The following is a 26,218-nucleotide window of genomic DNA, read 5'->3' on the forward strand; positions in this document are numbered from 1 at the left end:
TATACTTGAATTTATACTTGAATTTCGTGCATATCCAATTTAAGGTAAACAGCAACTGGCCAGACAATCGAAAATAAAAGAGTGCTTCAATAAAAGAGTGCGTATGGTTGACACTTAAACTCTCCGCCGTGGAGACTTAAAAGTGGCAGCACTGCATAACGTAATTTTTAGTGTTGATTTATCGATTTTTTTTGGTTGCTGATCAAATTATCAAAAATAAAGTTGTTAGTTTAAAAAAGAGCCAATGAAAGATTTTTTCGCGGCTAAAATTAAGTTGACCTGTTTTTATTCAGAAAATAATTAAGCTGAAAGATCTATTTCTTATACACAACAGACGATATTTTGATGTACCCAAGGTATAAAGTAGCAGCTTTTCATTCTGCTGATAATGAGGACATCAAAACATCTGTTAAGCACATACACAGCTCAAAAGTAGAGTGATAAATCATTAGGTAGAACTTTACACTTTATTTGCAAATTAAATGAAGTATATTTAATTAGCTATAACATTAATTAATTCGTGACGCGCTTCGATTGCTGTGCATGCTGTTGCATTCGCTTCTCAATTTCTGGCCTAAAGTGACGAATGAGTCCTTGCACGGGCCAAGCGGCACCGTCGCCCAACGCACAAATAGTGTGTCCCTCAATCTGTTTGGATATCTCCCATAGCATGTCTATCTCAGACGGTTGGGCATCGCCTTTAACAAAGCTGCAAACAAAATAACAATTATAACTATGTATGGATTGTTAGATTTAAAAAAATTACCGCGTCATAATCTTGTTCATCCAGCCAATGCCCTCGCGACATGGAGTGCACTGGCCGCAGCTCTCGTGCTTATAAAAGGAAATCAAGCGCGCAATAGCCTTAATAACATCCGTCGACTTGTCCATCACAATGATGGCTGCTGTGCCCAGTGATGTTTGTGCCGCAATCAAGCCATCAAAATCCATAATCACATCATCACATACCTTTCGTGGTATAATGGGTGTTGACGAACCTCCAGGTATAACGCCCAATAAATTATCCCAGCCACCAATAACACCTCCACAGTGCCGTTCGATCAGCTCCTTAAGTGGTATGGACATCTCCTCTTCGACGGTGCAGGGCGTGTTCACATGACCAGAGATGTTGAAGAGCTTGGTGCCCGAATTACGAGTACGTCCAAAGCTAGCAAACCAATTTCCACCGCGACGGCAAATGGTGGGTGCCACTGCCACAGTCTCAACATTTGTCACTGTGGTGGGGCAGCCAAAGAGACCCACATCGGCGGGGAATGGCGGCTTCAAGCGTGGCTTGCCCTGCTTACCCTCGAGCGATTCAATCAGTGCTGTCTCTTCGCCGCAAATGTAAGCGCCAGCGCCACGATGCATGAATACATCAAAATTATAACCACTGCCGCAAGCGTCCTTGCCAATCAAACCAGCCTGATAGGCCTCGGCTATGGCCAGCTGCATGTTGGAGGCTTCGTTGTAGAACTCGCCGCGTATATAAATGTACGCAGCCTGTGCACCCATAGCGCGACCAGCGATCAGACAGCCCTCAACCAGCTTGTGTGGATCATGGCGCATAATCTCACGATCCTTACAAGTGCCTGGTTCACCTGTAGACGGGAAATGCATTCGAATTTAGTTACAACAATTTTTGATATATGGCTGGCCATATATTCACCCTCATCAGCATTAACAACTAGATATTTGGGACGTCCATCGCCAGGCTTATTCATAAATGACCATTTCATGCCGCTGGGAAAGCCAGCTCCACCACGTCCTCTTAATCCAGAGGTCTTGATCTCATTAATAATCCAGTCAGGTCCTTTCAATACAATCTCCTTGGTCTTGTACCAATCACCGCGCTTCTGCGCACCCTTCAACCTCCAATCATGACGTCCATAAAGATTGGTGAAGATGCGATCTTCATCAGCCAAAGGGCCGAATTTGGTTTTAGTTTGTGGTGGCGGAGTGCCTGGTGGGGGCGCTTGAGTGCTCTGCAAGCGCAACTGTAATGCGGCCGGCAGCGCTGCCGCTGCAAAATAATGCAATTTATATAAATCAATAGTAGTAGAGCAATGCGCAGTTTTGTTTTGTTGTGCGCAGAAATTACATAATTTGATTGTAACACAAATTTTATAATCTGCCAGCTGGCTGCGATTTAACTAGCAGCCGTGCCAACTTAACAAGTTATCAAATTAAACATTTACACAATAGTTAAAAGCTACAACGCTTGGGTTTATTTACCAAATTGCGGTTTTGTTAACAAATTATATCGCACAATTGCAGCCATTTTCGCTACGACACGACTGACAGCTGACAACTTGACACTTGGGCCCAGCGTTGCCACATCGTTCAGCTGTCATTCTATGAAAAGAAGTTATCGATTAATGCGCCTGAAAAGCTAAGCTGCAGCTGATCCCAACTATTATTTTCTTTGTTTATTTTATAAAAATGGCTCAAGTACCAGTCAGTAATAATACTGATGGTACCCAAACAGAAACTTTGGAGGAAACAGATAGCGCTACACCACAAGCGGAAGCTGCCCAAAGTGCACCCACATTGCTGCTGCGTCTTGAACATCCGAGAGATGAACGCCGGGTAGTCTTCCACGATGGAGTCATCGACAACGAGCATATGAATCGGATGAAATCAAAGTGTAAGTAGGACATATGTCAGGCATTATTTATATAGCAGCTTATGTACCATATATAGGCTGTTGTATATATCGTAAACCCCTGGCCTTTGGCGAAAGCTCGTCGGATGAAGATGATGAATGCGAACATTGTTTTGGTCATCCCGAAAAGCGCAAGAAAAACAGGAAACCACCAACTGATGAATCATGTCCGGTTACTGGACGTCCGGATCAACCGTCAACATCTGCTGAGGCGCAAACAGATCCAAAACCGGAGACATCAAAGCCAATCAGTGAAGAAATTTCCGCATCAGTTGCAGATTTTGAGACGACAGTGAAGCCATCCCTGTAGACCATAAAACCCAAAACAGCAACAAGAAATCCACAAAAATAATTTGATTAAGGACACAATATTTTAACAAACACGAAACAATTTGCATATGCACTCTCATTAAAAGCTAACACCAAAATGAGCAGTTTATATAATAATTGAGAGATAATATGTTTATGGACTAAATTTTGTGGATAATTCACAACTGGGGCAGCACAGGTACAGAGAGGACGCGGTAGTTGGCTTAGTTTTTGGGCTTCAGCAGAAAGGATTCGCTGACATCAAGAGGAATATTCTGTGCTTTGGCCTGAGCCTTCGAACGCCACACCTGTTTGAATGAAACAAATGATTAGATAAGCTAAGATCTTTTTCATATTTACCTTAATGGTGTAATCATCGCTGGTGGTGACTAACATCTGAGAGTCTTTTGGGTTGAATGCAACACTATTGACCACATCTGTATGCTTAAATTTGGCTAAGCTGATTCCGTAATAACGATCCCATAAATATGCGTGCTGATCCTCTGCACCGCTGGCCACATACTCCTCGCAAACATCTAGGAATATGAAAAAACATTCCGTACTGGGCGTATACGCTTTGTGAGCACGCAGCATGTTGCCCACACGCTTGAGAGTCATCAAATCGATTACATGTATATCGATCTCTTGGGCAATTGGTGGCGGCTCCAACGGATTCGTTATATTATAGTTCTTCGGCCAGGGTCGTGTGTTCACATACAAATATCGATGATCAGGGCTAAGTGCCATGCCTATGATATGTCCATGCAGATCAATTACTTTGTCCACCTGATCGAAACGATCCTTGACAGACTCATAGTCCCACCAATCGGGATCCGTGCGTGGCATCTGTTGTTGCTGCTGTTCAGCGGCTCGCTTCGCTGCGATGCGCTCTTTGAGTGTCGGTCCGGGATCTAATTTTTTGGGGAAGTAAACGTTGCGTATGCGCTTGAATCCAATTTGATGTGGCGTAAAAGTTTTCGAGCCAGTCGAAAAGATTAGGTACTTGGGCACACTGTTCTCCATTTCATCGTATTCATCAGGTAGATCCGAAACGGTCTCGTATTCCTCCTCTTCCTCATGATCAGCTTCTAGACCAGCTGCAGCTGCTGCTCGTCTGTACTCCTCTAGATAGTGGATGGTAGCATCTGAAGTGTGCCCAGGACGTGCACGAGATCTGCGCACCTGATTATGTTCGCTTATGTCTGGTAAATAGTTGTCTTCTGGCGTAGCGCTGCGTGTGCGTCGCAAGCTAAACGGATTTCCACTGGCCAATGAGGCAGACACGGATGCGGAGGCGGAGGCGGATGTAGAGGGCTCATCAGTAGAGGAAGCAGTAGAAGAAACAGCAGCGGGTATCATTTGCTTTTGCCGTGCCAGCGGATCATTGGTGTCATCTAACCAAGGGCATCTGGCCACCATTATAGCTCGTACAGAGCTTGCATTGCGATTGTAGAACTTATACATCTGGCTCATAATTGGCACATGCTCCGAGTCGATCTCCTGATTGGCTTTATTCAACCACAGTACCGAGGTGCTGACCAAATGTGCAAGCCAATGTAAATCACCCGATAGCAAATACTGATCACTAAACCAGGTGCCAAAGATGTCATATGGCCTATTGACGACTCGGCAGCGCAAATGAGATTCCGTAGCGCCCAAATAGAAGACAGCAATCTCACCAGAAGTGCTCTGTGGTGAACCGAAATGTACGCCCGAAACCAAGAGCAAGGTGTCGCTCTGATTAAACTGCGAATATTGTGTATACTTCCAGCTAAATTGTTTCATATTGTGTGCATATTTTTCTACAAATGGGAAAAAGTGTGTGTGTGTGTGTGTTAGTGGCCTCTATATAGCTAAGCTTAGCTTAACCCGATTGCCTCACCTGTGCATGGATGCTGTGCATTCCATATAATAACATAACCATCTTTGGAGCAGGTGGCAAACATTTCGCCATTGTGCGCAAAGCTGACATGCAACACCTGGTGAGTGTGACCGTGATTAAATTCCACGCTCGGCTCCAAACGCTGAGCCTGCACAAAGGGAATTTCTGTGCTTAGACGTTGGTACTCAGTGCGCCAACTGGTGGCGCCTGGCTTAAGCGGTATAGTGGGCGAAGATCGGAAATGTTGCTGAAACTTCTGACGCCATAGCAAGTCGTCATTCGAAATCGAATTCCAACGACGGCAGGCTAAGCCCGCCTGCAACATGTCCTGTACACTAAGACGTGTAAAAATCTGCAACAGAGCTGGTTCGGGCAGTGCCCACCAGCCAAAATCATTCACATCATTCTCGTCGTCAGCACCAACAGCAGCAGCACTAGTAGCAGATGTGTTTGCATTAGAGCCCAATCGGGCCTTTTTGAAGGTCAGTTCCATTTTAGAGTAAAAAAAAAAATATTTAGCCGTAGCCCAGTTTCATATAACTTCTAATTACTGGGGTTCCCCAATAACTGCAACAGTTTAAACGTAATAACTGGTTTTATATTTGTTTTTCTTTTTTTACTTTGTCTTTGTTATTTGTTATTGGTATATCCGAATTTAACGTTAATGAAAATGAAAATAACTTTCTCCGTTGCGTTTTTGTTATTGTTGTTGCAGAGTAAAAAAAAACAGCTGCCAAGAGCAAGTGCTCATCTCTAGATATGACAGCTGTTTTCGTTTGTTATCGAAATCGAAATATTTAAATCTACAAAAACAATAACAACTGTTTGCCAAACAAAATGCCAGCAATGTTCCGCTTGCAATGCGTAAAAAGGTGCATAATACAATTACGGTTTTGTTTTTCATTTAAATATAATTGTAAGAACATTTTTTTTTTAGCGTGTTGCATATAGTGCGCAACTATAGTCTGAAACCACAGAAGAATGCAGTGGTTATTGCGGCTGCTGTGCGTACACCCAATTCCTTAGAGTATGGCGAAGAAGATCAATTGGCTGGCCTGGTCATTGATGAACTGGTGAAACGCACATCTGTGCCAAGAGATGAATTTAAGAAGCTGATCATTTGCACATCCAGTAAAATTGTTAACGAATCATTGGGCAGCGTCGCCAAGACGCTGGGACTAAAAAGTTGTCAGACTCATGCCATAAAAAACGAGGCGTGCTCCGTCAGTGGACTACAAATGTCGCTGGAATGCTTGCAGAAGGATGAAGCTTGTTGGATAATATTAGGTGATACACGCGCAAACATTAGACAAGTAGAACAAGAAGATATAATACACAGCGAACTTATAACAGCTGGTATTCCACATACAAAAGCCGAAGATAAAGTGCCATCATCAGCAGAATGCCCAGGCGCTGCTGCTGTTGCCTTAACTACGGCTAAAACAGCGGAGCGACTGCAATTGCAGCCGCTAGCAGTTGTGCGCGAATTCTTTATGGAACGAGACAATGAACACGCGATCTTCCGTTTGACCGGCAGTCAGCCAATACAGCTAACGGACGTCCATAGCTGGCAGCTGGTTATCAATAAGGAATTGAAAAAGCAGTTGGGCATGCTAGGAGAGCTGAATGTGAACGAAGTGCGTATTCATGACTTTAGACAGATGACCGCTAGCCATTTATTGACGCACACAGTTCATGCTCTGCCCGCTGGCAGTCTCGGCTGTGTCATCATGGAAGCCGGTGATGGGCGATGTGTGCTAATGGTTCTCGAGAAAATGTAAATGTTTATGCTTTTTTAGCAATTCAATTTTAATTGAATGTAAATATTTTATTTCTTAGCATACCTGAACCGAATCTACCCGAGAGTTTGCCACAGCTAACGCTCTACACTAAGGAGCCTTGTCCGCTTTGTGATGATCTGGTCCAGAAGCTAGAGAAAAATTTTGCGGGCGAATTTGAACTGAAAAAAGTGTTTATCGACCGTAAAGAGAACGTGCGCTATTTGCGGCTGTTCCGCTATGATATACCCGTTCTATTTTTAAATGGGCAATTTCTTTGCATGCACAGTCTCAATGAACAAGTGCTGCGTGAAAGATTAGATGCCATGAAGGCCATCGGAGTTGAGCAAAAATAGACATAGCATATAAAGGAAGCATACAGTTGATAATTATATGTTATTGATTCGTATTTATATTTTTGATAAATCAAATTCCAAGTTTAGCTTAAAAAAGTTCACCCATTGGCTTAATAGTTAATTCGTGTATCTGAAAACTTTAATTCATTAATTTTCAATTGAAATAAAATGGTAATGCACTAACCTGCACATGCTGAGGTGTGCTAAGTGCATAGATAACCGCATCTGCTATATTTGAGGGCTCTAGTCTCGCCATATCCTTGACATAGAAATGTATTTCCTCGGGAAATATATTCGTATTGACTGCTCCAGGGCAAATCCCTGTGACTCGCACTTTGCTCTTGTGTAGCTGAAACTCCTGACGATACGTTTCCGTCAAAGCTGTTACGGCAAACTTTGTAGCTGGATAAATGTTAAACGATGGCAATACATCGATGAAATTCAACACTTGCTGGCCCGCAATGCTGTTGATTATCACCACATGTCCCTCCACATCGCGCTTTAACATATTGTTAAAGGCAGCCCGTGTACACCAAATAACGCCCATGACATTGGTGTCGATGACCTCTTTCAGCTTTTTCGTATTTCCCGGCGTCACAAGCTCCGTCTCACGGGTTATGCCCGCGTTGTTTAGAAGGATATCCGGACCTTCGAGTTCACGTTCGATCCAATCAAATGTGCTTTCGACCTGCTCCTCCTTGGATATATCGCAATGTCTTAGTATAAAGTTTTTCTGCAAGTCTCTTGGGAGACTCTCCTTAAGCTCCTTTAACTTAGCCTCGCGTCTAGCCAACCCGACGACACGCAATCCAGCGCCAATCATGGCACGGGCACAGGCAGCTCCAATGCCGCCACTAGCACCGGTAACAACAGCCAGCTTGTTGTGCCAACGCTCCATGATGTAATGAAAGCGAATTGTTTAAGTCAGCTTTGCACTTGTCTATGCTGCACTTGAAGAGCTTCATCAGTATTAGCATTTGCTACTTCAATGTAGGCTAATCCCTTTAGGGCTATAGTAAAATCTTAAATTATGGTAAAAGTAATAAAATTTTAATTTTTGTTTTCCTTTATTTTTAAGGTCTATATGGTCTATATGCGTGCTTATAACTTTTTCATATACTTAATATTTTTCTATAATAAACTTATTTCTTATAAGTACATTAACTTTTTTTTTATAATATTCTATAGACTCTAAAGTGCCTTCAGCATACAAATGCTTCGATTATATATAATGACTATATATTTATAAATTCTATTTATAACATATAAATATATATGTGTTCAGAGTAGACCAAACAAATTGTCACTTTCCTGCCAAGCATATTTGATCTTAGTTATTGACTACATGCATGTTATGTACTTAAATATTAAAGACATTTTAATTATTTACATTGTACCCTAACACAATTATAATATATATATATATATATATATATATATATATATATATATATATATATATATGTTTCTATAGTATTTAAATAACCTGAATTTCAGTCTATGATCGCTTCAATTGTACTTTCTCATATTTGAATAATATTTCGCTTATCTTTTCTCTTGCCTCTAAATTGAGATCCGCATCGAGTTTATCCAAGCATTGGCCAACATATTTGCTATAGTAATACGAACGCGATTCTTCGCCCTTATTGATCTGACTTATCGCACTCGTAGCTAATCTATTCACATTGTTAGGTATGCTATGCGGCAAAGTATTGTCTGGACCGTCTGTTAACTCTGGGATTCTTTTGCGTTTTGTTTGCGGAGAGCCTGGTGGGGATTGATGCAGTTCATCCAGATTGGCATTCGATTGATTACAATCATTTTCCTGAGGCTCCTGAGTTGAAGCTTCCATTTCCGATTCGCCATTTGAATCAGATAAGCTGGTCGTTGTATCAAACACCTAAAAATATATGTCAGTGAGACAATTATAAATGTAAGCTTATTTTGTTTATTACCGATTGTTCGCTATTGTTAAACGTATTTACAGCTATTTGAGGCAAGCGGGTGCCAATCAAAAAGCTCATCTTCGAGCTATACTTCCAGCCGCCGCTGATATTATCATCGCCATCCGAAGTGCCACCGTTATTTTTGATCTTAACGGACTTCACTTCTGCTTGGAAATAAGTACGTAGATTGTTCCATTTCTTGAAACAATCATCTGGTGATAAACACAATAAAATAATTGAGCAAATTCGAATACAAAAAAATCTTGAATATTTAACGAACTTCTTGTAAATTGTGTTCTCGGATGTAGGGCGTTATTTATTTTGTCCGCAGCAAGTTCCCAAAATAATGCCTTCTTATGCTTTTTTTTAAAATCAGGCACAGAACTATTCCATACATATGAATTGCTTTTAACCAAATCAATTAGATAATTGACTTCTGCTTCGCGCCAATTGACCATTCTTTGACCTAAAATATTCAAATTATATGTAGTGTGCTAAAATTGATATGTAAAAATGTACTAAAAAATCTCTGGCAACAAAAATACCACAACAAATATATGCATCTTCTAATTAGTAAATGCCTTAGAAAAAACACTCTGTCTGAGATTTTTTAATCAAAAGTACTCAGAATATTTGATCTTACCTCTATGAAATCTGTAAAAGTCAATATTGTTAATAAGTTTATATACAAAATAGAGAGCTTGGCACTGCTTACGGTTTTGGATGATGTTCCTTTTGTTGGTTCTGTTCCCACTGCAATTCCATTTTCTCTAAAATATTAATATCTGACATCTCATCTTGCTCTATCTTGACAAGTCCAATATCAATATCACCAGGAACCGGTTGTTTTATGTTGTACGAAGCTTTGTTGTTCTCCATTTGTTCCTAGTCGCAATTCTCGTTCCAAGCTTTACAGCATCGAATATTTACGGCTTAATCTATGATTTAACATCAGGAAGCGAGTTCCTGTTGTATTTCTTCTGCCCAGATAACAAGCATACATAAAAAGAATAAAGACACCAAAGCCATAACTTTCAGTGTTCAATAAAAAAATTAAATACACAAAGTTCTGGCTACACAAATAATTTTACTTTGGCTGACGGAGATGCCAACTTGTTTAGTATCATATGAAAAATAGCTGCAGCAATTCAAATATATTATAAAAGCTTTTTAATGAATTAATATGTATTATAATCTCACATGATTGAAACTATGTTAACAAAGTATATATAAACAAATAGAAATTATTCTTTTAAGCATTTAAGTGCATATGTGAATATACAAACTTGCATTATAAAAATATCGCATATATTCTATCGCCCAACCTCCACAAATTATAAGTAATTCCATCTACAAAACTCTCAGGCTTAACGCAGGTGTTTAAATTTTTGTAGAATTAGTGCCTAAAACAAATACTTAAGTAAATTTATAACAACAGCTTAGAGCGCAAATACAAAATGGCACAAATGGATATGGAATTGAAGAAGGTAAGTGGCTAAGGAAGTTAAATAAAACCAATCAACTGCCGGTTGGCAGCGCGTGGTGCACAAAAAATACACTCATTCGTGCCCTAACCCAACCCCTTAAATAGGCCTTCACTGAAATGCAAATAAATAAATTGGAAACAACGAAAAAAATAAGCATGATTGACATGAAATGCGACATGGTAAAGACAGGCAAACAAAAATATTCGCTAACAGAGAAAAGCACCAGCAATCTAACAGACGACACCAGGTGAGATAGAGAATTGGAGCTGAGTATCTAAACTAATATAAAATGTATTTTAACAGGGTCTACATGTCGGTGGGTCGCATGTTTCTGTTAACTGATTTGGACAGTATGCGCGGTGAGCTGAAGACCAAGCAGGATAAATGTGATAAGGCCATTGAATTGCTCGAAAAGAAAAAGGAATTTTTGCAAAAGTCGCTTAAAGATCAGGAGGATGGACTACGTGAGCTGGTGCAGCAGCGCAAGGAGGCGGACGCACCAACCAAATAAAAAACACAAACACACTCACAATTTCAATTTTTACAGTCCATGATCAAGCATGTGTTATTTATTTACAATATAATGGTCAAAATTAAAGTTAGCATAACTAACAAATTCATTGCCCAAATTTCGTTCATGCTCCGGTCGAAATTCACACTTGTGCAGAGGCAAACAAGCCAGCAGCCAAGGCTCAACCACTTCACCGGAACAGAAGACCAATTTGGATGCGCTGTTACGCAGTAAATTAAGTATAATCTGCGACATCTTAGTCATGCACTCCTCGGATAGAAACGGTGGATCAGCAATGATTAAATCGTAGCATTTGTGATGATCGACTAAGTAATCTGCGCTAACTTCATTGAAATCATAATGTACAAAATCAGTGCCATAGGCAGCGAACCGTTGATCGTACTCAAAGATGTTAACTGAAAGTGCAGTTCTATATATATACTCAAACCATACTTTATCAAATCTGTTAGACTCTACCTTGTGCATGAATATCCTTTATAGTAGCATAAAGCGATGGACAGGATAATAAAGCTATTCGAAAGTCCGGCATATTGTGTTCCTTAACAATTTTAGCTACTGCAGCGCCGATAGCACTTTTTGTTTTCCCACTGTACCAAAATTGACTAAGTTGCTGTAAGAATTTAAGTAAGCATTAACATACAAAAATCTTGGGTTGTCTCTTTACCCAATCCTCCTCGAAATGTGCATCCTTTCCGGTTTTGTTTATCATGCGCTGCTCCTCATCATGTTCGCGTTGTGTACGTTCTGCTAGGAACTCATTCAGTATAGCTAATGTATCTGCAGGTAGTGTTATGTCATCATGGTCCATAGTTAAAGATTATTAAACCTTAAATCCATTAATAATAAAAAAATACAAATGCAGTTGCTGCTTAGCAATGTGCTTAAACTGTATGTACACACTAGTTGGGTAAAACCAAAACAAACAATGTGTACACTGGTTAATCATCGATACGCTCGTCCGTCTGCCATAAGTATTTATCGATAGATCATATCGCAATTCCGTGTCGACACATTTATTTTATTTAATTTAATTTCGTATAGTTAAAGAACGCTGTGCGTCAGCTGCTTTTTACGGGTAAGTTTGTATTGAGCATTCAGCAACAACTTGTGTGTGCAAAATACGTGAAAAAGTTCGTTTCTTTTTTAACTTTCGCAAGAAATTTTACAACTGCAGCAGCGTTCGCGGTAGATTCTATTCATTGGTGTTAGTGAGAAAGGGGCTCCCAAAAAAATAAGAAAAAAGTACGCCAGCTGCAATGGTTAATAACCCAATTTTCCCATGATGCATATAGATGTGTATATGCATATAGATGTGTTGATTATTTATTTATGTGCTGCAGAGAATGTGCAGGTCGCTGCTCTGACTGCCTACGTACTTTAGCTTAGCTGTGCTTTGCCGGCTGTTGCTACGTGTTGCCCAAATAAAAAAATCGGAAGTAACCAATTTGAGGCTGTGTTTTGTGCGCCTTTTTTCAAGTGCCTATGTCAAAGCAAGTGCACTTTGAAATAACTTTTGAGTTATGCTGTGTCATTCGATGCTAATATCAAAGTTTAGAAAGAGCACAACTGAAGTCAATCAGCACAATCAAATGTCACATACACATTCATAAAAGCGCGTACCTTGTTCCCCAATTTCTCTCTGTGTGTGTGTTCATGTGTGTTGAGTGTCTGTCACTGACGTGTTCCTCGTGGTGCCAACATGTGACGTCATTTATTTATGCATATTTACATATATTTCACTGTGTTCCACTTGACTTCACCGTCAATTATAATATTGATAATAAATTTCAGTTTTTGACTGACCTCATTTCATAAATTTTTCATATCAAATGAATAATTATCTAGCGCTTAACTTGACCTAGTTTCCTGCCCATTATTGTTTTTTAAAAAAGGACATCATTTACTAAAATCAATATTTGTACTCTACCCATCAAGGTGAATATCAACTTATTGGCCCTTAATGACCAGCTGGTGTCAATAACGTTTCAAATCACCTGCACAACATTACCAGCATTGTTGTTCAAACTAATAGAAAACGGCTAGTTTGCTTATGGCTAAATTTGTTCGACTTTTTAGTATAGCTGAAATGTGCGTAAGATTGGTATTTTGCTATCAGCTGTTAGCTCTTAATGTCACGCTAAAATAGCTAGCTGTGCAAATTTAGTTAGACTTTGGTTGGATTTGTGAAGTAATAAATAGCTAGAATTTGTTTTGCTTTTTAATAAAAAATAGCTAAAACGGGCTCAGCTCGACTCTTTGAAATTAATTTTACATGCTAAAACAGCTACCTAATTAACAAAATTAAGCTTATATTGAAAGTAAACATTTTTTTGGTTTTGCTGAATGTATTGAAAAAAGAAAGTGAAACAACAATTTAACGACTAAGATATGCTAAACACATTACAAACATTTAAGTATTTAAATCGTTTGCTGAGGGAATTGTCTCTTGTGTTTCCTTAAGCAACATTTTATGAAATTAAAGAAATAGATGGTGTGTTTGATATATGAAGTCTAATGACTTTAAAAAGAGCCAAAAGCAAAAAAAAGCCATATTCAGTCAACACTAATAATTTCAACATTTTTCCGCCAGTTTTCATGCACGTTTCCTGCCCACGTTACGCCGTCGCACTTTTCAGTGCACTCTCAATATCTCAGCCCCTCTCTCTCGCTCTCTTTCTGCTTTGACGCCCCCTCTCGGAGTGTTGTTTGCCTGCCACCTGTTTGGCCTTTACATATGTGTGCGTGTGTTTTGTTATTTTGACGTGTATTTCGTAACGACATGCACATTGCGGTTACTCTGTTGTCAGAGGTTTGGACATCAACTCAGTCCGCTTTGTTAGTCGCTGAAGTTTAGCTGGAAAACGTACGTTCATATCGTAAACTTAAACAATTGTTTTTTGTTTTATTTTTTAGTTTCACTTAGTCTTATTTAATTGCTGTGCATCATTAAATCTTTGAACTAAGACGATTCAACAGCTTTCATATAATAGAAATTGAAGCAAAAGTTCATGTGTGACTTATGCACATTACTATATAGACAAGACAGGTTACGTTTGTTGTTTCAATTGGCATGTTTTTTTATTTTTGCTGTGACAAAACTTGACCATAACTGCACTTAAGCTGTCTGCCTTTTGCTTCAGAGCCAAGCATTAACGCCACTTTGGCAACGCTGAACACGCCTTCAACATTAAGTGTCTGTGTGTGTGTGTTTAACTTTCCATTCAACTGGTTTCTTTTTGGTTTTACGACACAATACTTTTGCCTATGTAAATTACAATTAAAAGCGCGTACCATTAATACATAAAAAAACCCTACCGAACTCTAAACAATGCAGAACAGTTTGGCTGTAGCTGCCTAAGCTTAAATATACTGCAATTAAATTTGATGAGTAACTGTTTCGAACAATTGCCAGATAGTTAATTATTTTCGAAATAGTTAAAGACTGGACTTCTTTGCCGGAATCAATTAAAACCGAGTAGTAAAAAAAATTGTTATAATTTTATAATAATCTTTGATTGCTTTGTATGCCATAAAACGATGGAAAATGTTAAATCCGTTTACTAGAAAGGGTTTTATGAAAATGCAGGAGAAGACGTAGCCGAATCTACAAAGTAACCCTTATAAAGTATTGCTTGCTATCTGAACAGCAACATTCTTAGCTGTAGATTTTATATCCCATAAAAAGTATATTAAATATTATAAAATGCAAAACTCTAGTGATTCCTAACACAGGCTAAACGTTTTATTTATTGAACCTACCTCGCAATATTAGATTAATATTATACACTTATCATGAGACTGCGATACACGCAAGTCAATTATATACAGTAGCGTTTAATTAACAAATTATAAATGTATATATATCTATATATATATATATATATATATATATATATATATATATATATATATATATATATTTGTAACTCTGAATAAAACTTCAACTTTTGTGTTCTTTATGAAATTCTTGAGCTATATCAATATGTTATTTCAGCAAATATATACATGTATATATACATATGTCTGTGTATGTATATATCTACCATTTGTATGGTCTGGGGCACATACATGACGTTTATCAGGGCGACGATTAGACGTTGATAAGCAGCGGCACTGTTTGCCGTAAGACTGAATGATAAGGTCTCATTCTAATGGTCTTTGCTTTAATTTTACACTTGCAGACAAAACTCTAGGTTACAGAATATAACAGAACGGAACACTGACTGCAATCATAATGAGTGCGACTACTGAACAGCAGAAACAGCCGGGCTCTGACAACGCTCAAGGCGATGCACAGCCTAGCTCATCATCCACAACACAGCCACAAGGACAACAGGAACAACCACAACAGCCACCGCAACAATCCTCACAAAATACACCAGCGAAGCTACTGCATCACTTTCAGACAAATCGCATCGACTCAGCGCTGTGGGCGCTACGTCTGCTTGTTATCTTCTTTACCGTTAGCTATGTGTTGCCCATATTCACGTGAGTATATATAACTTTAACAACTATGTGAAGCTCATGTGTTTATCCAATTTTCGTATAACAGAGATTCAATTGAAGTCATTAGAAGTGTATAGAAAGGCTGCATAAAAAAGAGTCAGAGAGCGAGGGTTGCAAGAATTAGAAATAATATTAAGAAACGAATGAACAAAATTAAAGAGCGACAGATAAAGATAACAAATAAAAGTAGAATTGAATACCTAGCTGTGAAGTGTTTTAAGAGACATTCGATTTCAGTTTAAACCTGGAAAGATGATTGAAAGTAAATGAAGTTATGGAGGTATAGTAAAAGAAAGCCACAAGAATAGTAACATTTCAGTTAGCATTAGAAAGATAAATATGTTGAGTGAGAGATAGGAGAGAAAAGTAATTGAGATTGGAAATTCTGGAAATAATAGATTCAAAAAGAGGAAGAGACCTAGTGATAGTAGTATGATTAGATAAAAAATATAATCAAACTACACTCTTGTAAACATAGGTGGGGAGAGGAATGTGTAAACTTTATTTCCACAGTTGGACGTACTGCCCGATATATAATATATACTCTAATTCTGTACTCTTTCTTATATCTCCACTAACAGCTCACAGCAGAGCTCTTTCAACAAGGTTCTGCTAGCAAATGCAGCCATCTCGGCGCTGCGCTTGCATCAGCGTGTACCCGCCTTCTCGTTCAGTCGCGAATTCTTGGCCCGTTTATTTGCTGAAGACTCGTGTCATTATATGATGTATTCGTTGATCTTCTTTAGCATTCGTCCCACTCTGTTGGTGCTCATACCCGTTGCACTCTACTCTGTGCTGCATGCGGCCAGCTACTCGCTCAAGCTATTGGACGTGAGTATATTTGGCTATAACTACTTCAGCAGCATTTCACATAAATCGTACTTTTGCCTTTCAGCTAATTGGTCAGAATTCTTGGTGGGGCGCACGTTTCATTATCTCAATTGTAGAATTCCAGGCAGCCAATATACTAAAGGCCACCGCATTCTGCGAGATTTTCATTATGCCTTATGCCATTGTGCTGACCTTTATGTGAGTTGACTGGTTGACTGATTATATACATATATATATAATGCGGATGAAGACTTGAATCAATAAGACCTAAATCGAAATCGTAAATTGAATTGACAAAGTTTTATACAATTTTAATTGTGTATTTGATGCGGCTTTAAATTGATTCAAAAGTCGTCTGCAGCATGTATATATACATATATCTTATTATATATTTTGCTAATCTTTTTACTTATCTCTTGCAACAGGGCCCACGCTGGTTTGATGACTCCGATCATCTACTATCACTATCTGGTTATGCGTTATAGCTCGCGTCGCAATCCCTATCCGCGCACCGCTTTTGCTGAGCTGCGCATTACCTTTGAGGCGCTTGCATCTCGCTCTCCGGCCCCCATTGGCAAGATCATTCGTGGTGGCATTGGATTCGTGAGTCGCCTGGCACCACAGCCACAGCCAGCGCCAGCGCAGTAGAGCCCAAAAAATATAAACAAAAAACAAAATACAAAAAAAAACAACAATCAAAGGGACAAGCAAACAGCAACAATACATCATAAGCTAGCTAAGTCTTTAAACACACACCCACACACACACAACTTCACAGAGTGTAGGTTCCATCCATTTCATTTCGTTTGTTTTTATACAATTTACCAAATTCGTGATGAACGATTTGTTCAATATCAAATTCTCTAGTATAGTTAAGACATTTTTATTTTGGCAAAATTTCCCTATTTGGCTAAATTATTAATTGTTGTTTTTCTTCTTCTTTATTATAATGTTGTAATTATTCATGTGCATCGATTTAAAAATTTATTTTGCTTGTGTATTATTAACGTTAGTTGAAATTTTTATAAACGATTTACAATTTAGCTTGAAAACACCACAAAGAGAAAACACGTAATTATGAGAGAGGATTACGAATACAACATAACTAAATCTAGATATATATATATGTTTATAAATATATATATTTTTTAAGATATGAACAGAAGATCAAGCAAGTTGCAAATTCAATAATAATAATAATAAAAAAAATGTTCACCAGATGACAGCTGCGGTTTTTTGTATTAATATAAATATTTAATAATATATGCATACATTTTATTATAGTTTTCTATCAGGTGTGTGTGCGTGTCTCTGTGCAGGTGTTAGGCAGCTATTTATCAAAAGTCTAGTTAGCATATATATATATATATAAATATATATTCTGTATCAAGATCATTGAACCAAGTTTGCATTTGGACAAGATCTTGGAAAACCTACCTTATTTTGACATACAAAAATGGATTAAAAACTAAATCTAAATCTTTGAATTAAACAATGTAGTTTTTAAATATTATAAGTTCACCAATCAAGGTCTTTCATGTAAGTTGGAAAAAGTTTTATATTTGGTTTAAATTTTAAATTTCTTTATAATTGTATGTGTTAATTTTTCCGACTCAGTTCGCCAAAGTTAATGACAGGAATACTATTTTTTTAAAAACTAAGCCACAAAGTATGCTACAGTATTCCCCAACATTGGTTCCCATTTCCTTATGCTACACATCGAAGTTTAAAGTTTTTGGTGGCAAAATTGATCTAAATTCAAAATAAAGAAACCAAAATATATTTATATATATATATTTCTATATTTCTATTATGTCAGAAAACAATTTGTTCTGTTTCGTCTTAAATTGATTTCAAAACTATGTTCAAATTTACTTAAGAAAACTGAGGTATATTTTATTAAATACTCTAGAAATACACAAAATGCTGAGGCTTTACGGAGGCGCTTTGAATATCAAGAACTAATAAGGCAAAAGTTTTGCCGAGTAAGCTAATATAGAGTTGCCTAGTAGTTACCCTGCAAAACATTGAAAACAACAGAGATATTCGAAATGATTGGAGTACATGCATGAAAGTATGTGGAAAACTTACGAAAGGTAAGATGGATACGGAGTCAAACCAACAAAGGGTGGCCAGCAGATGCCCTGTAAAACACTAAAAATGAAATAAAACAAATAGAATGAAAATGAATACCACAAGCAAGTAAAGCTGCTGGAAATTGAAGCAGTTTTCCCTACACATACGAAGCCATGAGCATAAAAGGAAAGGCTGAGTATCAATGAATTTGTTTTTATTGCAAATGGGCGTAGGCTTAGGCTTTTCCCCATAAGTAAATTAACCAATTTATGTGCGAGTGTGTGTGGGTGTGTGGATGTGTGTGTTATTTCAACCACCAAGGCGGGCAGTCAGCCAGCCAGCATATATCTGTTACATGAGCTCCACTTGCGAGAGCTTCAGCAAATGTATTTTGCTTCCGATTTTTCCAGCAAGTTCAATGAACTTCAACGAACGCTTTTCTTGTGCTGCGCCAAAAAAGCAAAGAAAAACCGAGAACTTTTCGAGCAGGTTGAGAGCGGGTGGAGCGGCACACACACAAGACTCACTTTCGTTTGTGGTGAGTGTGCAGGGAAATTTGTGCTTGGGTGTGGTGTGGCGGCGGGCTGTGGTGCGATGCTGTCTTCAATGTGTCCATTCAAAAAGTGAGACCGGCAATGCTTCCCCTTTTGCCTAGCCCCAGTCTCGGCAGCCCCTGCTCTCGCTCAGCTAGTTCATTTAGCTGGCGCTGACGCTTTCATGGGGTTCTTGAACTTTCCCTTTTTGGCCACAGATTCGCAGCGTTTGTTTTTCTTTTTCGGCGCTTTACGAAACCAAAACACACACTCGACACCCAAGAATTTCTGAACAAAGATTGTATTACCTTGCAATGTATTCTGGCTTTTTCTTGTTCATCGCTGATCAAGTTTTTGATGTGTTTTCTTTGGGGGGAAATAGTTTTTGAATTTATTTTTATATTTCCTTTCCTTTTTTGTTTTGCTTCAAATTGATTTGTTGCTTCCCTTGTCTAACTGATCGATTCTTAAGTATTTTTTTTACAATGATCTAATGAGTTCTTAAGAGCTTTATAATCATATACCGAAACTAAATCTTTGATTATTAAACTTCATTTTATACTTCCTAAAGTTTGTATATTTTATAAAATATATTTGGATACGACTTGATTTAAAATGCAATCTAGACTAATTTATTCAGATAGAAAACTAATTAAATAATAAAATAAAAATAAAAATAAAAAATAATTACATTATCATAATGAAAATCAAATGATAAAATTAAAAGTAAAAATAGTAAAAATAGGCACATAAATATAACAAATAAATAATAAAACAGTTAAGTCCATAACTATATATAATAACAATTAAATAATAAAATTTAAAAAAACATACTTTAAAAATAAAATTAAAAAAAAAAACAATAAATTAATAATTTATTAAATTAAATTTATTATGATTAAGTTTGTCGGAATATATTTAATAAGTTTTATTTGTCGTTCTTATTTGTATATCAGCGCTGATTTTACTTCAGACTATGAACATATATACTCCTATTCGCCTGCTTTGAATTTTTATTTAAAAATAAAAAATTACCAATTATTTTTTATTAGTTTTATAGCTTAAAAAATTAGTAATAAAAATTAAATTCTCAGCTTATGCTGGACGTTAAAAATAGATTTAAAAAGCAACATTGGAAATCCTATACAAAGTATAACTGAAAGTTTATAGCAATTTATAGCACATATTCTAACTGGCTAACTGTTGAGTAAATATAGAACATATTTAGTATATATATAGTAAACTTGACATAAATGATTTCATTATAATTCATTGTAATCGCTCCAAATCGAATGAGATAAGACTGACATTATCAAAGTACATGGGATGGATGAAGTCAGATGGGAATGTGGGTCAAGCCATGCAACAGAAATCAAATTGGACAAGTACTTTTTTTGACTATAATGAGAGTGGGATGGAGCAAATGGGGTCTGGCCAACACTGTCACCGCCACCACCAGAAGAGCAACAGCACAGTGAGTGCTGATTATGCATTTCCACCCTCAACACAGGCGCCACAGGCAAACAAGCCTATGCGTGACATCATGACATTCGCTCGCCCCACAACTAGAAAACAGTTGCATTTGTTGTTCAGCAGAAAAAAATAAAGAACAAAATGTCAAAAAAAAAACGGTATAAAATAAAATTAAATTAGATACAGAAAGTAAAAGCATAAGCCCCAAGCCCTCTTTGGGGTTGCCCGCTCGCCGCTCGTCGTTCGCTCTGGAAGCTCGCGCTCGCAGCGCAACGCCAGCGAAAGGTCTTTGAACTCTACGGCCTGTAAATGGGTCATACAAGAAATTTTTGTGTGTGTTTTGAGTACTTCCCAAAATTTTCCCTGGTGTCCATTTTTGGTGGTGGGTGGCGTTGCTTGTGCCCGCTCGCGTCTCTTTTCCAAAGCCAAATCAAAATCAATTTCAATTGCATTGCGTAGTCGCTTGGAGTTTGCGCATTTTTAACAGCTGATTTCAACAGTTGACGCGACGGAGCGTCGACTGCGAGCGGCAGAGAGGGGAACAATTTGAGTGCATTTCGTGCGCAAGTTTGGATTAGACTAGGCAGTTGAGTTGGGAAATTTTGTATTGATGTAAGCGAGTGAGCAGAACAAAGAGCAAATGAAATGGGATATTTTCGTTTTGTAAAATGTGTTACGTTAATTAGAAACAAAATTATTTAAATATGTAAAGCATAAGCAAATTATAACAAATGGTTTTATAGATTTATTAATGTGTGCTTGTATTTATGCAAATATTTAACTATTTTAAAGCTATATAGAAGTGAATGACTCAACAAATAAGTTTGGCTTAGGCAGGAATAATCTTCACTTTATGTTTTTAAATTAAAAAATAAATATTTCATACCAATATCTATATATATCTAAATTTGATTTGAATAATTTTATTTGGCTTCATTTATACAATAGATTTATTTTTTGATGATGTTATTTATGGGTTAAAAACTTTCTAAATAAAAAATTAACTTTTATCTTCCCTAACTACATTTAATTAACAATTTGTACAAAATTCCTTAAGCTAAATCTAGATTAAAGTTAAATTGAGTTATAGAAAATGCTTATAATTAATTGATAATATTACTCAAAATCCTTCTCTTTATATTTAATTAATATTAAGTTGAAACCAAACCTTATAACATTATTCAATACATAAACCCTTCGCTAACATCACTTAGCTACAACAAAATTGCCCACAAAAATGAATATGCCCGCAAAGCATTTTAAATTTCCCTCGAAAATTCCACGCAACATAATTTCCCTACGCATGCGACTTACACTCAAATGTCTTGCACTCAAATGTGATAAAACGCTCAGCGAGAATTTCCCAGCAATTGGACATTTTGTGGAATGACATAACCGAAAATTGTGTTTTTTTTGTTGGGCTTAAGCGTGTGAGCGAGGGAGCGTGCGTATGTATGTGTATGCAATGTTGTGTGTGTGAGTTTGTTGTTGCCGTCGTCTGTTTGTTATACACAAGTGCAGCTCTCTGTGTGGGCCAGTGACCTCAAGTAACGGTATCCATAGTATTAGATAAGTTCGTGAACATGTGCGAGGCATTTGCGCGTTCCTCTTTGCTCTCCTTCTTTTTTTTTGGTTCTGTGTTATGCTCTTTATTGTTTTTGGGTTCTCTGCCCGCAGCATTTATAGCTCAACTATAATTTTGAGGGAGCTGGCGGGGGCGTACACAACAATAATTTGTTGGGGGCGATCGTGTTTTTGGGGAAGCTTTTTACCATATTTTCGATGTGGGATCACATTTATTTTGTGGGGCTGCAGTGTTGTTTTGATTGGGCAAAGTAATACACTTAGATATCATTCTCGAAATGTTTATTTACGGCAACTGATCTAAAAGTGCGCGTTGAAGTTTGGAGTAATTTGAATTTGTTTGGTGCAAAGTAGAGGAAACGAAAGGTAATTTACGGAGTTGCGTGAAATGGGATGAACTAAGCAGAGCGCTATTTACGCTGGATGTAACAAATAAATAGGGATACCATGAAGATATTCGATTTGACAAGCAGTTAAAAATTAGCAGCTAAGAAGTTCCACTTAGCGTATAAATTTAAAAGAGAATTAATTTTTATAGAATGTTAAAAATATAATCCAATACAAATTTAACTAAATATTTAACAGTAAGTTAAGAAAGTGAAAATGAGATTGATACTTGATACTTGACAAACAGATAAAAATAAGCAATCAAAACTTCGAGTTCAAGTTTTTATTAGAATAGAAAAAGGTTTTTATGTTTTTTATCAATTTATATATATGTTTTTTAGGCATACACATTTGACAAGCAGTTAAATTTAAGCTGTTTGTGGAGTAAGCCCCACATTTTTAAACTAGAATACAGTACCATAGTTTATTGTCTAAAGTTTCATCTCAAAAGAAATGAAGATTTAAATTTATATGAAGAACAAACACATGCTAAAATGTAACTACTAGTTAAATAATTTATAATGCTTTCAAATGTGCCACAAATACATTTAAATACATTTCTTTTTAACAAACAGTTAAAAATGAGAAACAAACTAACTGGCAGTTAAATAATTTGTTAGCCTATTGAATCCTTCAACTCCCTCTCTTAACTATTATTGTCTTTCGTAAACCCATTAAAACTTTAGCCCATGCCGGCCGGCCGGCCTGGTACGCTCCCCAAATTAAAAGCAAACAAGCCAAATAACTTGCCAATAAGACAATAAAATGTTGTCAAGCTCTTCAACCTGCCCTTTAGCCCTCGACCTCGATCTGAAAGCAAATGATGCGCATGTCAATGGCAGCCAAGGAGGCAGAGAAACCACCCCCAAGTCTCAAACCCAAACGGAAAAGAGAGCTGCAAAGGAAGGGAAATTTTTGTGTCAAGAAAGTGAAAAGAAAATTGCAAGGTCATTGAACTTGAGCAGAAAAGCTAAGCCGGAAAACTCGAAGAAGCTGAAACCACAAAACCCGAAAAATCAACCCCAAAGCGAAGGATAGGAAACATATGTATGCAATGCAAGCCTCCCAAGCGCACAACTTCCGAGTGTTGAAACACCTTGAAACTGCCTCTCTATACCCTTCGAGGTTGAGGATGGGCCTGCGGCGAGTGGGCGGCAATTTGACACACATCTGAGCACCGCCAGAGATAAAGAAGAGCGAATGAGAGCATTAAACGCTAAACACCGTTATGTATACAGGACCTCTAGCGGCCTATTCGCTATCGCAACAATCCGAGTCTATCTAAATCGTAACCTTTGTAATTTATGCCACTAACAGTTGGCCATTTGTAATCAACTTGATGTGACCTTAATTACGAGGTATTCAAATTAAAGTCGAAGACTTAGAGCTTGGGCTACAGAAGTGCAAAGAAACTTATGTTATGGAAAAGGCATAAAAAAGTTGTTAGACTTAATAGTCTATACCTAGACTCTATATACATATATCTAATGTCCTGTAAAGCTCCACAAAGTTAAAGCAGCGCAATCTTAATTAGATATTTCAACTCTTTAATTTGTTGTTTGAAATTTATTTAGCTTTACAGGGTATTAGATAGATAGATATATAGTGCTTAAGATGTTTCAATATATATTTACGTACGCATACCTCAGCTGTAGCTTAAGCTTTCAATATATACTTCAAATTAAAGCTTTAAGCTGATATAGCCAAATACCCTGTAAAGCTTTTGCACGCAATTGAGCTTAATTTCACGAAAACTTTCAATAGAAATGTAAAAATGTTGATCTATAAGAGAAGATATAATAATTTCTTCAGTTTATTACCATCCATCTTCAAGATGTTAAGCAATATCTTTTTAATATATATATATATATCTATATATATATAAATTAAAGATCTGATAAATATACAAATATTGCATAAGTAGACTGAAATAGATAGATAGATCATGCGAAAAGATCATAGACAACTATTCTAAATTTGTTTCATTATCTCAAATATTATGGTTGATAATATATATACTCCCTGATGTTATAGTAGCACCTATAAATACCCTTGAGTCTTACGCGACGAACATCTATATACGCTGTATTCTATATATATCAAATACTAGCTGAGAAGTACGTACAATAATAAAACTATTAAGCAGTCCAGGCAAATACCAGACTGATAACAGGTATTACATGGGGCATTACCTAATCTGAATACTTCTATTAAAAATAGCGCCAACTAGATTTAGATTTACATAGATTAAGAAATTACGTTTCCCGTTATCACACGAAAATCGATTAAATGCGTTACGCGAGTTGCCTTTTTCCTTACTTGGGCTATTTCTGCCTTTCCCGACTTTTCGCATTGGGCGCAGCAAATGAGGCCAGAACTCAGGCCTCTGGCACCCAAGTGTCAGCAGCCATAAAGTATGCCATGGAATTGCCTTTGGGACGTGTTTATTGGCAACGTAATTTAAATATATGTACTAACTGCATATATAGATATACTGTATATATGTATATATGTATGTACATTTGTCTTGATTTTTATGCGCATCAGACAAACAAATTTTAATTGCAAAAGAGAAAGAAAGAAAGAAAGAGAAAGCAAAAGAATTTTACTTTTATAACAAAAAGGCATATATTATTTAAAATTTATTTTTAATACTTGAAATTTATTTTTTAATTAAAAAAAAATAACATTTTTTTATTTTATAAAGACATATTTTCTAAATTTAAGAATACGACTATAAAATATATATAATATTTGCAAGTTTTGATTTAAGATAAAATTATTATTAAAAGCTGTGCCAATTTTTAAAACTAAAAAATGTTGAAAATAAAATGTATTTATAATTATATTATATATATATATTATATATATATATATATATATTATATATATATATATATATATATTATATATATAAAAAACATTTAATCTTTTTAAGAAACCATTTTAAAACGTGTTATTATTGGTATTTGTAAATTAAAAATAAATAATTCAAAAAAAATAATTTATTAAAAATAAAAAAAATATTTTTTTTAATTTTAAATATTTTTATTGCTAACATTTTTTTTAATTAAAATTTATTTGAAACTATAAATTGTTAAAAAAAAATCAAAAAACTATTTTTCAAAATATAAAAAATGTTTTTAAACTTTATATATTTATTTTTAAGATATATTATATATATGAACAAATAAATATTTGTCTTGAATTCAAAAATAACTATTAAAATTATATATTCTTAAACAATAAAAATAATTGTAAAAATAAAAAAATAACTAATTTCTTTAAATAAAATAATTTAAATAAAAAAGGGATTGATAAATGAAAAAAATGATTTTCTATAATGAAAAACGAATATGCCCTGCTCGACCTTCAGCTTGGTTCTTATCAGCAGCGCATGCCTCAACTCTTGGCTAGTTATGTGCACAGGTGAGACTCTAACTTTCTATCTATCTGTAGGTCTGTGTGCAAAGCGACTTTATCTATGGTCTATAGGTCGTTTGTTCTGCTCACTCATTCAGTTCTAAGTCGAGTGCTGCATTGATCTTCCAATAACTGAATTGTACTTAAGTACTTGAGTACCAGGTACAATAGCTGATCGAAGTTTATTAATAGTCGATTAGCGGAAGATTAATTGCGAATCAATGACGACGCAACTCTAGGCTTATGCTAAAAAAAGCTGTGAAATCTATAAATAAACAGAGCAATAAACGAAATTGCTCTTAAACAACTTTACTGCTTAAGTTAAGCAGATAAACTGACGAAACTACAAAAATGAATCTATTTATATATTCATGAATTTATTCTATCTGTTAGATGTTCAGAACTTCACGGGTCTAAAGATTTCTTAACTGATTTCTAAACGAGGCTTGG

At 36.5% G+C, this 26,218-nt stretch overlaps 9 protein-coding genes across 14 annotated transcripts; 4 read left to right on the forward strand and 5 right to left on the reverse strand.

Moving 5' to 3' along the window:
* Nucleotides 1-451: 451 nt before the first annotated feature.
* Nucleotides 452-2,313, reverse strand: LOC111596347 (NADH dehydrogenase [ubiquinone] flavoprotein 1, mitochondrial). Its single transcript, XM_023310538.2, has 4 exons — nucleotides 2,236-2,313; nucleotides 1,670-2,023; nucleotides 767-1,601; nucleotides 452-709 (listed from the first exon to the last, which is right to left on the reverse strand). The coding sequence occupies exons 1-4, from the start codon at nucleotides 2,279-2,281 to the stop codon at nucleotides 514-516; spliced, it is 1,431 nt and encodes a 476-aa protein (XP_023166306.1). The 5' UTR covers nucleotides 2,282-2,313; the 3' UTR covers nucleotides 452-513.
* A 107-nt stretch (nucleotides 2,314-2,420) lies between these two features.
* Nucleotides 2,421-3,111, forward strand: LOC111596362 (E3 ubiquitin-protein ligase PPP1R11). The gene is made up of 2 exons (XM_023310559.2): nucleotides 2,421-2,647; nucleotides 2,704-3,111. Exons 1-2 carry the CDS (start codon nucleotides 2,443-2,445, stop codon nucleotides 2,973-2,975), a joined length of 477 nt encoding a protein of 158 aa, XP_023166327.1. The 5' UTR covers nucleotides 2,421-2,442; the 3' UTR covers nucleotides 2,976-3,111.
* Nucleotides 3,112-3,120: 9 nt separating this feature from the next.
* Nucleotides 3,121-5,553, reverse strand: LOC111596340 (F-box/WD repeat-containing protein 5). Of its 2 annotated transcripts, none has more exons than XM_023310523.2 (3): nucleotides 4,857-5,550; nucleotides 3,335-4,776; nucleotides 3,121-3,282 (listed from the first exon to the last, which is right to left on the reverse strand). In XM_023310523.2, the coding sequence occupies exons 1-3, from the start codon at nucleotides 5,347-5,349 to the stop codon at nucleotides 3,199-3,201; spliced, it is 2,019 nt and encodes a 672-aa protein (XP_023166291.1). In that variant the 5' UTR covers nucleotides 5,350-5,550; the 3' UTR covers nucleotides 3,121-3,198. The 2 variants fall into 2 exon arrangements, with proteins under 2 accessions (XP_023166291.1, XP_023166293.2); XM_023310525.2 differs by having other exon boundaries at nucleotides 3,134-3,282; nucleotides 3,369-4,776; nucleotides 4,857-5,553.
* Nucleotides 5,554-5,613: 60 nt separating this feature from the next.
* Nucleotides 5,614-7,027, forward strand: LOC111596349. Its single transcript, XM_023310540.2, has 3 exons — nucleotides 5,614-5,728; nucleotides 5,794-6,633; nucleotides 6,696-7,027. The coding sequence occupies exons 1-3, from the start codon at nucleotides 5,694-5,696 to the stop codon at nucleotides 6,988-6,990; spliced, it is 1,170 nt and encodes a 389-aa protein (XP_023166308.1). The 5' UTR covers nucleotides 5,614-5,693; the 3' UTR covers nucleotides 6,991-7,027.
* LOC111596354 (farnesol dehydrogenase) lies at nucleotides 6,989-7,888 on the reverse strand. The gene is made up of 2 exons (XM_023310550.2): nucleotides 7,175-7,888; nucleotides 6,989-7,120 (listed from the first exon to the last, which is right to left on the reverse strand). The coding sequence occupies exons 1-2, from the start codon at nucleotides 7,886-7,888 to the stop codon at nucleotides 7,079-7,081; spliced, it is 756 nt and encodes a 251-aa protein (XP_023166318.1). The 3' UTR covers nucleotides 6,989-7,078.
* A 573-nt stretch (nucleotides 7,889-8,461) lies between these two features.
* Nucleotides 8,462-10,076, reverse strand: LOC111596351. Its single transcript, XM_023310543.2, has 5 exons — nucleotides 9,652-10,076; nucleotides 9,580-9,590; nucleotides 9,217-9,402; nucleotides 8,946-9,148; nucleotides 8,462-8,890 (listed from the first exon to the last, which is right to left on the reverse strand). Exons 1-5 carry the CDS (start codon nucleotides 9,813-9,815, stop codon nucleotides 8,489-8,491), a joined length of 966 nt encoding a protein of 321 aa, XP_023166311.1. The 5' UTR covers nucleotides 9,816-10,076; the 3' UTR covers nucleotides 8,462-8,488.
* A 186-nt stretch (nucleotides 10,077-10,262) lies between these two features.
* On the forward strand, nucleotides 10,263-11,039 carry LOC111596363 (prefoldin subunit 1). Its single transcript, XM_023310560.2, has 4 exons — nucleotides 10,263-10,312; nucleotides 10,375-10,423; nucleotides 10,528-10,670; nucleotides 10,727-11,039. Exons 2-4 carry the CDS (start codon nucleotides 10,394-10,396, stop codon nucleotides 10,932-10,934), a joined length of 381 nt encoding a protein of 126 aa, XP_023166328.2. The 5' UTR covers nucleotides 10,263-10,312; nucleotides 10,375-10,393; the 3' UTR covers nucleotides 10,935-11,039.
* Nucleotides 10,974-11,881, reverse strand: LOC111596359 (protein-lysine N-methyltransferase CG9154). Its single transcript, XM_023310556.2, has 3 exons — nucleotides 11,620-11,881; nucleotides 11,412-11,565; nucleotides 10,974-11,350 (listed from the first exon to the last, which is right to left on the reverse strand). The coding sequence occupies exons 1-3, from the start codon at nucleotides 11,761-11,763 to the stop codon at nucleotides 10,989-10,991; spliced, it is 660 nt and encodes a 219-aa protein (XP_023166324.2). The 5' UTR covers nucleotides 11,764-11,881; the 3' UTR covers nucleotides 10,974-10,988.
* Nucleotides 11,882-11,935: 54 nt separating this feature from the next.
* Nucleotides 11,936-17,189, forward strand: LOC111596353 (Krueppel homolog 2). Of its 5 annotated transcripts, none has more exons than XM_023310545.2 (5): nucleotides 11,936-12,030; nucleotides 15,137-15,443; nucleotides 16,043-16,292; nucleotides 16,357-16,490; nucleotides 16,718-17,187. In XM_023310545.2, exons 2-5 carry the CDS (start codon nucleotides 15,190-15,192, stop codon nucleotides 16,938-16,940), a joined length of 861 nt encoding a protein of 286 aa, XP_023166313.2. In that variant the 5' UTR covers nucleotides 11,936-12,030; nucleotides 15,137-15,189; the 3' UTR covers nucleotides 16,941-17,187. The 5 variants fall into 5 exon arrangements, with proteins under 5 accessions (XP_023166313.2, XP_023166317.2, XP_023166316.2 ...); XM_023310549.2 differs by lacking the exon at nucleotides 11,936-12,030 and adding an exon at nucleotides 12,065-12,085 and having other exon boundaries at nucleotides 16,718-17,189; XM_023310548.2 differs by lacking the exon at nucleotides 11,936-12,030 and adding an exon at nucleotides 12,176-12,197 and having other exon boundaries at nucleotides 16,718-17,189.
* The last annotated feature ends 9,029 nt before the right edge of the window (nucleotides 17,190-26,218 follow it).

The sequence above is a fragment of the Drosophila hydei genome, unplaced genomic scaffold (genome assembly GCF_003285905.1).
Source record: "Drosophila hydei strain 15085-1641.00,03,60 unplaced genomic scaffold, DhydRS2 tig00008116-arrow-pilon, whole genome shotgun sequence".
Classification (NCBI taxonomy): Eukaryota; Metazoa; Arthropoda; class Insecta; order Diptera; family Drosophilidae; genus Drosophila; species Drosophila hydei.